Here is an 11,113-nt window from a genome sequence, read left to right on the forward strand (position 1 = left end):
TCCACAACTAGAATATTCTTTAATGTAGTTTTAATAGTGAGTTTGATGTTGGAAAGACATTGATTCTCTTTTGTGATCTCATGATCCATTTCTTGGGATGCCTCACAACTGTTAATGTTCTTTTTTTATTTTATTTTATTACTGTGTCTGTCGCAGTCCAAACAAAATGGTGCCAGTATGCATTGCTGTGCTTTATTTTAGGAGACTGAAAAAAGTAACAGATCAATAAACGTTTATTTTTAAACAAGAAATGGTTTTGAGTAAATTCCAAATTACTTTTGAGCAAAAAGGCATTTGACCTTTCTGTGGTGGATTTTAGACTATCCAGCTTTCTCCCAAGAGGTTGTGATGGGTCATTGATGGTGGTAGGTGATTTCTCTGCTATTATACTGCTGTTGACCTTTTCCACCTGTGATCCCTTTAATAAAAGTGTTAATATGGAATCCTAAGGCTTGTTTGTTGTTCGTATGGACAAAAACACTGCAGCACCCTAACCCAATAAGTGATGGAATACGTGTGTGTTGGAATGTTTTATTTGTAGAATGCCACAAAGTTATGCAATTTAGTCATTTGCCACGTAAGTTATGCAATTTAGTGTTCCTATTTTGAGAAGGAAAATAGTAATGTGAAGATACTGTAGCAACGATTCATGTCTCTGTGGTATTTAATTTATAATATAATCTATGATCCATTAAAATATATTGGTCATCCTTTTTAGCGGAGGCACAAACATACACATACTATCTATATAAAATGTAGATAGAAGATGTGCATTTGGTTAGCCTAAACACACAGAGAAAAAAGTTAGAGCCATCAGGTTTATCCTACAGAGCAGCGATTACCAACTTTTGGGCCGTCAAATAATTGGCAAAACACTGCGATTTTATTGAAAACGTTAATGGAAATGGCATTTTTTTCTTCTAAAACCTTGAAAAAAATATTCATTGTGATACCGATAAATAAGAACCTAAAACATCCCACGTTAGTTTGATCCAAGCCAGAACATCATCACATTAACCCATTGATACCTGGAACGCATCTGTGTCACTTTAGATTTCTTTAGGCTATTAAAAAATAGCAGATATACAAGCTCATAGCGCGGCACCGAGTGCCGCGCTATGAACTTGTAGATCTGCTATTTTTGAAAAATCGAGAAAAAAAAAATTGGGGTTTTTTTCCAATTTTTTTTTTTATTTAGAAGACATTTCTAGAATCTTCTCAGGTCTTAAAGGGTTAAAATGAACCTGAAAATGCATGCAGCCCACCAATCTGATCACTCCGTCTCAAGTGGACAGATGGGTGGGCCATGAACGCTTACAGATTTTCAAGTGGGCCCTGATCCAGAAAAGGTCGGGAACCGCTGCTACAAAGCACCAGAGGTGTAAAGTAACTAAGTACATTTATTCAAGTACTGTACTTCAGTACAATTTAAGGTATTTATTACTTTACTGGAGTATTTCCAATTTTCAGTACTTTTACTTTACTACTCCACTACATCTCAGAGGCAAATATTATACTTTTACTCCACTACAATTATTTGAAAACTTTAGTTACTTGTTAGATTTTGATTATTATTATACATTATACATATTCGTATATAAATTTCGGCCATTTGAAAATAGCCGATCTACAAGCTCACAATGACGCATTGTGAGCTTGTAGATTTGCTATTTTCAAAAGGTTTTATACATTTGAAAACTTGTGAAACGGGACATTCTGCACAATGAGTACTTTCTACTTTTGGTACTTCTGCACATTTTTATACTTTTACTCAAGTCTATTTTGATTACCGGACTTTTACTCGTAACAGACTATTTCTACATTGCAGTATTTGATTGATGCGAGTACATGCAAGTACTTTTTCCACCACTGCATAGCACCCAACAAGTGCTTTATTGTTTCCTGTGGGAGAGTAAATCAATTGGTCACAGATGTAAACACGGTTCATTTCTCTGTCTCCAAAAACAATCCCTCCATTTTTTTTAGATCATGAGAGTTCCTAATGTCAGAGGGAAGACGAGTGGTGCTGAGTACTGAGAGTGGTCATGGGAGACGGTGTGTGCATCACATTAGCACAGAGACACATGACAGCCAGGAGGAGAAAACAAAGAGGCTTTATGTCCGTTGCTGACGTCTTATCCACAAGCAGAAGACATCATTTCTCTTTGAGAAAGAGTGGGGTCAACCACTCTTTGCTATGGGTTGAGGCCTGGTCAATATTCACCAAAGTTGAACTCCAGGCGAAGCAGAGTATGTGAATATGCTTTGCCACTGCAAATGAATCTTCTTGAGTTTTGTAGTTTTTTTTCCCTCTACACTCACATAGATGGAAGTGGACAGGAGGCAAATATTCAGTTTGTGCAGGGCAGTGACCGTGCCCTTATGCCTTTATACATTACTTTTCAAGGGCACCTCTAAAGAAAGACATTAATAGTCTGTCTTGTGTTTGCTTCATGTTGTTGGCACTTCAGTGAATTTTCGGATCCATGTGCTTTTCTGTTTTGCTTGTCGGTCGTGGGTTCGGTCGTCCCTCAAATCCCCAGTGTGGCTTTTTTTCTCCATTCAGCAACAATTAGCTTTCCTGTTGGTGGGTTTGCCTTTCTCCTCTGAGCTTCCAGTGATTCCTGTGGAGTACCAAATGAAGTCACGTGCTGTACATTTCACATTAGGAGACACTTTGAAACACATCGGTAAAATTCCAGCATTCCAAGCAAACAACACAGTAAACAGTTTTATATGTTTGTAAGACAAGTGTTTTTCGACGTGTGGCGTGTGGCGTTGACACTTATTTCATTTGAAAATGCTTAATTTTTGTCTGCTGACATTGTCAATAGACATTTGTTTTACAAAGCCATAGGCCACTTTTGAGAGTTAAGTTCATTAGCTGCAGCTGTGTTGCTTACATCATAGTGTATCAAGCTCAGCCAAGCCCTTTATATAGCTTTGAACCTTTAATTAATGACAGCAAAGTCACATAATTTCCCTATGTTTAGTCCCCCTTTAAAGTTATTAGTACATGGCATTGTCTATTCACTGTTAGTGTTTTTTTTCTTTTGATGGACAGTAGATTGGGTGGACAGTAACAAAGTAGGTCTACATTTAATTGAGTGCTGTTACATAACTACAGTTTTTGAGTATCTGTACTTTGCTTGAGTATTTTTTTATTTTTTTGAAAGCTTACGACATTACATTTCAAAGACAATTTTTTTACTTTTGTCTCCACTGCATTTCTTATAAGCGCCCCGGCGGACCCAACCAATACATGATGAATTAACCACCTATTCCTATTTCAAACATAGTGAAAATTTGTTAGTTAGTGTCGAAGTGTCCTTGAGCAAGACACTGACCCCTAACTACTCTAATCGATAATCAGGTTGGTGCTTTGCATGGGTTCCTCTGATGTCGGTGTGCCAGTGTGTGTGTGTGTGTGTGTGTGTGTGTGTGTGTGTGTGTGTGTGTGTGTGTGTAAATGGCTGAATGTAATGCACATTGTAAAGCGATTGCGAGAAAGGCACTATATAAATGCACCATTTACCCTCCTTTTTTACCATCTACACCAAATGTATTTATTTATTTATTTCAATGCGTCTCAATATGATGCCTTGAGAGCGAGTAGATCTGCTATGTTTGTCTAATGTTCTCCTACTTTAGCCAAATGTTCGCCTATTATGACACGCCCAGAATAGGGACACCAGTGGTTAGGACCTATATACAGTAGGATGGGCAGACTTTGAGAATCAACAAAACAAGTCAATGAAGACACGTGACAATTGTCTATAAACACTGATAAGTGTTGATGCTGTACACAGCTGCTAATTAATGCAGTGGTTCTCAAACTGTCTTCCCTCTTTAACCCTATAGCAGCCTATAAGCTCACTTTGTAGATCTGGTATTTTCAAAACATCTTGAAAAAATGTGAATGTTTTTTAAACATATTTTTGAAACACAAATCTTGTATGGGGATCCCTTGCACAAAATATTTTCAGATGGGGGTCTTCTGCCAAATACATATTCATTTGGGGGTTCTTTATTGAGGAAGGCAACTCACGGATAATATCGCCGACGTTCCTCGACCCGTTCCTCTCAAGCTCCGATAGAACGTTGGCCTCAAACGTAAGAGATGCCACGCGGAAGAATAAGTCCCTGATACCATCCCCTGATGACAAAAGAAAGAAAGAAATACTGTACGTGAGAAGAGAAGTTATGGATACAAAGGAGAGGATCAGATAATTAAGAACTTTGTATCAAATGGAGTGTGTGTGTGTGTGTGTGTGTGTGTGTGCGTGTGTGCGTGTGCGTGTGTGTGTGTGCGTGCGTGTGCGTGTGCGTGTGCGTGTGCGTATTTTTAGAGTTAGGTTTTCAATTAAGAAGGATTCAGGTTGTGCTTAGGTTTAGGATGAGACATTTAGAGGTTAGTGTGGGAGTTATGCCGATTACTTACCAGTTGTGTGCCGCTGTCGAGCACCGACAATACCAGATCTACAAGCTTGTAGCTTGTAGATCAATGGAATGGAGACAAGCATCTATAGCTTGCAGATTGGGGATTTTTTGGGGACACCGGCACTCAACTACAGTAAGTATAAAAGTATAACTGCCTGTGTGTCTGTGTGTGTGTGTGAGTGTGAGTGTGCGTGTGTGTGCGTGTGTGTGCATCTCCCACCTGACTTGGCGGACACAGGCCAGTACTCTGCTTTGATCTCCTCTGACAGCCTGACGGCCTCCTGCTCTACGTGAGCCAGCTGCTCAGGAGACTGCAGAGAGTGCATCAAGCAACAGCAAGGAAAAACACACAGAGAACAGGCAGTTGAACCACAAGCAAACCATTCCATCATTCCACCACGGGACCATGTCTCTCGCTCAGTGGTACCCCGGTGTTTTCAGCTCCACATCCAAAAGATAATTATGATGTCTGCCCGGGAACTGAACTTAAAATAAAATCAATTGTGTTTTGAGCTTGTAGCTTTTCTCCAATGTATGGATTTTTTGGTTGTTGAAATTTTAATTATTTATTTCTTTAATTTGTGAAAAAATCTAATTCCTTTTACTCTTTTTGGAAAATATTCAAACTAATGATTTACTGAAAATACAACATTCGTTATAAATGATTAGTCATTGGGTGGTTGAGTTGTTAAGATGCCACCCACACTGAGGTCCTTCTTGGTACCGACAAGGAACAGCAACACACTGGATGGGTCATTCTCCACCATAGCATCCTCCAGCCACTGCCTACGCACGCACGCACGCACGCACGCACGCACGCACGCACGCACGCACGCACGCACGCACGCACGCACGCACGCACGCACGCACGCACGCACGCACGCACGCACACACACACACACACACACACACACACACACACACACACACACACACACACACACACACACACACACACACACACACACACACACACACACACACACACACACACAGAGAGAGAGACAAAGGGGGTGGGGGGGGTAAAATAAATTGTCATAATTTACATAACTTATAATAATGTATTTCAGTTGCAAAAGATAGCAATAATAAGGCTTACCTGGCATGTGCTAAAGACCCGACATTGCTCAAGTCAAATACCACTATGATAGCTGGGGAAATATGAATGGACAGACACATTAGTAATAGTAGTAATACAAAGAAACGTTTGTGTGTGTGTGTGTGCGCGTGAGTGTGTATCACATTTTTGATGTCCTACATTGTTGTTCAGGAAATCGATGCTTCTATTTTTCAGTGAAAGAGAATATTCACAACATTTACCCTGTGCTCCTCTGTAATATGTGGAAGCGATGCACTTGAAGCGCTCCTGACCTGCCGTATCCCACCTGTCCACACAGACGGAGAGAGGGAACAGAGAGTTAATGGCCCATGCGGTGGTTTCATGGAAAATAATGAATATGTGGAGTGGTCCTACAGTCCCAATGCTGTCCTAACAAGTATAGTAATACACAATACGTGTGAGTAAGTGTGTGTGTGTGTGTGTGTGTGTGTGTGTGTGTGTGTGTGTGTGTGTGTGTGTGTGTGTGTGTGTGTGTGTGTGTGTGTGTGTGTGTGTGAGAGAGAGATGTGTGTGTAAAGTTTCATGATATGCTCACAGCTGTAAACTGAAGGGAACTCCTAGCACCTCGAAGCGCTCCATCTCAAAGTCCACCCCTATGGTTGCCTTGTAGTTCTTGTCAAACGCATTCTTGCAGAATCTTAGAAAGTTACAGGACAGGTAGAAACAGAAATGGCTTGAAACCGTGAACTTTCTCATAACACGGTACCATCACTCTAATTACTAACAGAGAGCTAATCCACCTGTCCACAAAACGACCTCACAGGACATCAAATTATGTCGGTTTGCTTGAAAAGTTCCTTCTTTCTCTCCCACCTGTTCAAACCAAGGAACCCATTCACAAGTCCCAGAAACATACTGTAAAGCTTCATTTATACGCCATCGCACAACGGTGTTGTTTGCCAACTAGAACTGATTTTCAACCTAACAAATGTGATGCACAGAGTATACATTTGAAATTGAGCTATATTACAACTTGAAATTTAGTGTACATTGACCTAGGCTGGGGCAGTAGGTTCATTTTTCAGAAAGATTCATTGATCTCTCATTATGCTGGTTGTTTGCTGGTGTGCACAATCTGTTGGACTACAATGGTACAACGGCAGGTCCTTTCTCTTATTGCCTGCAAAACCTTTTGTTCAATTTGTTGTAATTAACATTTGAATACAGTTATGCACTGACATTTTAAATTGGCCAGAGAATGTGCATTCTAGAAGAACAGAAAAGGAAATGCATATTGGATTATTGTATTTAAACTTCAAGCTTAAATATATTTTCCCATTATTTTAACACGTAATCCCTATATATATAGTTGACCAGGGTCCTCCAGGGCAGGGTCTATACTTGGTTACCTCCTTTTCCCCCTCTACACCAAATCTCTTCACCGAAAATAGACGTTCTAGAAGCCGGGCGTGCATTTTCGCTATTGCTATTTTCGGCGAATGCTCGCCTATTATGACATGCACAGGGGACACTAGGGCAGTGGTTCTCAAAGTGGGGTCTGGGGACCCCCAGGGGTCCTTGAGGAGGTTCCATGGGATCCCCAGCTAAATTTGTTAATACAGCATCACAATCGTTTTAACCACTTTATCCATATTTTGTACGTTGGCTATTCAAAAAATAGCAGATCTACAAGCTCACAGCGAGTCACTATGTGCAGCGCTGCTTTCTTAAACAGATGAGAGAAATAGGAAAATCAAATGAGCAAGAGCTAAAAACAAGCAAGTGTATCAAATAAACAAGATCCAATAAAACAAGAGCTCTTACAAATAATTGACAACAAGTAGGCAAGGCTAAGAGGAAGGGAATGTGACACTCAATCACAAACAAACAGCATCATACTGGATGAATCCTGATAGCTTCCATACCTGCTGATCAGACATGTCTTCCCAACTGCAACGTCACCCACTACAATCACCTTGGCAATGTTTAAGCTGGAAACACAAGAACAAGAGTCAATTTAAATACTGATCCAGTCAGTGTGTTTGTGTGTGTGTGTGTGTGTGTGTGTGTGTGTGTGTGTGTGTGTGTGTGTGTGTGTGTGTGTGTGTGTGTGTGTGTGTGTGTGTGTGTGTGTGTGTGTGTGTGTGTGTGTGTGTGTGTGTTTGGAGGGGGGGTGGGGTCTCACCCCTCTGTAGAGCTCTTCTGTTCTTGGCAGACAGCCGTCACCTGTGGATGGAAGCCATCTTTGGTGTGCAGCGCAGCATTTGGACAAAAGGCCTGCAAAGGTCAAATATAACAGGAACAGGGAGGATGAGAGTGGGGCTGGGCAATTAACTATACATATATCAAAACCGATATTTAGAACCAATAACCGACTTAATCTTGCTTTTGTGTAGGTTAATGGCATAATCGAGAAACAGGTTTTTATTTTTTTTCCTTTCTTATATATCAACAAATTATATATTTATAATCGACTCAATCAATTAGTCTGATTAACCACTTAACCCTGTTATGGGGTTAAGTGGTTAATCAGACAATTTCATTTGGGGGGGGGGGCACAGTGGCGCCGCAGTCGGTAGCACTGTCGCCTCACAGCTAGAAGATCCTGGGTTCGATTCCCACTGGGGACGCTCACAACCCGTTGCACTGCGATGCGTTGTGAGCTTGTTGATCTACTACTTTCACTATTTATTTTTAATAATAGTTCATTAATCGTAAATAAAAAGTCTGATATAATCATGAAGGAATATCGCCCAGATCCTAGATCAGAAATAAGAGAGCTATTGAGAGAAATGTTGGGTTGGTGGGATGGGATGAAAGCCACTTTATTATATACATCATCATAAAGTACTGTAGGGGCTGGATGGACCACAAGGTAAAAAGACATGACCCCCACAGACATTATACACTTAAAAGGGGTTTGAATTATTTAGGTATTCACTTAAATCTCGCTGTAGTTCGGCATAGTAGCTCGTGTGTGTATGTGTGTGTGTGTGTGTGTGTGTGTGTGTGTGTGTGTGTGTGTGTGTGTGTGTGTGTGTGTGTGTGTGTGTGTGTGTGTGTGGGGGGGTGTGTGTGTGTGTGTGTGTGTGTGTGTGTGTGTGTGTGAGAGAGAGTGCGTGCGTGCATGCGTGCGTGCGCGTGCATTTTACCTTAGGGAGGTTAGTAATGATCCGATCTTTTTTCACAGGCAACATAGCCTGAATGAAGAGTGGAGTGACCAAATGCACACAGATATGCACAACCTCAGGTCTTCAGGTGGTCACTCAGACTGACATGGCATCACACACGTTCACTGGAAGAGCAGAAACCCTCTTTTTCAAGTTACAAACACCACTCTAGTGACACTGTCAATTTATGCACAGATGCACTAAATAGTTGCCTGAAGAAAATGTTGGATAATTAAAATGCATAACCATAGTTTTAGGCAATAGATAAAGGTCTCAACATTTTTCATCTGCTTCAAGGATGCCCAGTTTGATGTGCATTAGGACCCCCATTTGATAAAATGTTTGAAGTCGGGGACCCTAATAGCCTACTGTAACATCCTCAGTGTTCCATTTGTACACTCTTGGAGTTATAATATATACGCATAGCATAAGGGTCTATTTGGTTCCTAACTGTCAATCATTTAGCTGGGGGCCCTTTGGAACTCCCTGGGTCCCATGTTGAGGACCACTGGTTTTTCTTCTAGACCAGTGGTTCTCAAAGTGGATTGCAAGGACTCTCAGGGTTCTTTTAGGGGGGTCTAACTTGACCCTTACAAGTCTGTAACTCTGACAGTGTACAAATGGAACCAAATGGACCCCACCGGTCCATTTGGTTCCATTTGTATACTGTCAGAGTTAAGGGTAGACCTTGAAACGTAAAAGTTTGAGAACCATTGTTCTCTAGAGACTGTCTAGACAATTAAATTACCTCCAGACTCTAGAGGTCATTTATCTGTGCAAATGACATTTGCAGCCGTCTCCGTGACAAGAGCTGACAGAGCAAGCATGAGGTAAACATTGTCATTATGTTTGCCCTGTTGTCACAATGGTCTGGTCTCTTAGTAACCATGTCACTATCTCAGCACTACTTAGGCAACCTAGCATGCATATCAGACCCAGACCCTATGTAACATGTCTGGTATGAGGTGCAAATATGAAATCATGAATAGCAGCATTGCTTATATTATTGATTATGTTTTCCAAATGTGGATTCATAATTTGTTAAGTTGGACTACATCCGAGAAAGGTTGTATTGGTGGATTTTGAGGAAGGTTAAATCGGTACTACACTAGGTTGAACACCTGTACTTCGGCATCAGAGAATGAGCAATAAGCATGTAAACTGAATGTGTTTTGTTTTTACGTTTTGTATTTTTTTAAAACCTTTTTTTCCAATAAGTTTTGGTCTTCATTTTATTATATTGTTTTAAAATTATTGTGCTATATACGTATATAAATTACATTTATATAGTACTTTTTCCACCACTGCTATTGCTAGCATGCAAAAATTAGTACATTCATCATGACCACTGATGGACAATCTATGTAGGCTACTGAAAAGATACACTTCTGTAAGTTATTGTGGGACTTTGTGTGAACTGTTTGTCCATGCATAGAGATACAGTGTGATGATGTCTCTTCCCTTGAAAGGCTTATAAATAAAAGACCAGAGGAAATAGTTAGTTTAGACCTGTTGTATTGAATGTAATGTTGACCAGTGCGATTCCTATAGTATACATCACTACAATACAGAACATCCCATAAATGTATATAGGCTACATACATACAGTAGGTTTTAAATGTGTTATGAAGATCCACAAATCTGTACCTTGAAGTTTAGACATATTTTGAAGGCTGTAAGGCTGTTGGGGAAAAGCAAAAAAGAAGACGTGAAAAAACAGGAGGAAAACAATAGTCCAGTTTTCTTAGAAACATTCATCCGGCTACTCCTCTGATCTTTTAGATAGAATAATGTCCATAAATCATTGATCCGTGCGTTCACACTGCAGGAGGACTACTGACTGGAGAGCGATCTGTAGCCTACTGGTCTCTGTAAGATCATGAAACTATGGTAACCATCAACTCCTCCCTGCTGTCTGTGGTCTCTTTGAAAGTCCACCTCTTTTTCACGGTTTGTGATGTGAACTAACCAACCCCAACCTCTAATGAGGCGTGGAGGTATACTATCAACCAACCAGTGGTGGAAAAAGCACTCAAATGTTTTTCTCAAGTAAAAGTGTCAATACTGCAATGTACATATACTCACAAGTAAAAGTCCGGAATTCAAAATGTACTTGAGTAAAAGTAAAAGTACTGAAAACTGGAAATACTCCAGTAAAGTAAAAAATACCTCAAAATTGTACTTACAGTTACAGTAAAGTTACTTTACACCACTGGTATCAACAACAACAACAACAATAACAAAGGATCTAACAACGGATCTAAAAAACAAAACCATGAAGTGTATGAATATTACTATTATCATTATTATGATTATGATGATTATTATTATTATTATTGTTATTATTATTATTATTATTATTATTATTATTATTATTATTATTATTATTATTTACTATAATTGACTAACGTGCCTCGATGAATTGAATACACAGGACCTCAAT

General features: G+C 39.9%; 1 protein-coding gene across 1 annotated transcript; it reads right to left on the reverse strand.

Annotated features, from left to right (window-relative positions):
* Positions 1-2,098: 2,098 nt before the first annotated feature.
* On the reverse strand, positions 2,099-10,433 carry LOC308089871 (ras-related protein Rab-34-like). The gene is made up of 11 exons (XM_080434820.1): positions 10,318-10,433; positions 8,653-8,795; positions 7,686-7,777; positions 7,426-7,491; positions 6,096-6,197; positions 5,761-5,825; positions 5,540-5,591; positions 5,145-5,226; positions 4,661-4,751; positions 4,049-4,156; positions 2,099-2,624 (listed from the first exon to the last, which is right to left on the reverse strand). The coding sequence occupies exons 2-11, from the start codon at positions 8,695-8,697 to the stop codon at positions 2,563-2,565; spliced, it is 765 nt and encodes a 254-aa protein (XP_080290946.1). The 5' UTR covers positions 8,698-8,795; positions 10,318-10,433; the 3' UTR covers positions 2,099-2,562.
* Positions 10,434-11,113: the final 680 nt, after the last annotated feature.

The sequence above is a fragment of the Gymnoscopelus braueri genome (assembly GCF_963280865.1).
Source record: "Gymnoscopelus braueri genome assembly, chromosome: 8".
NCBI lineage: Eukaryota > Metazoa > Chordata > Actinopteri > Myctophiformes > Myctophidae > Gymnoscopelus > Gymnoscopelus braueri.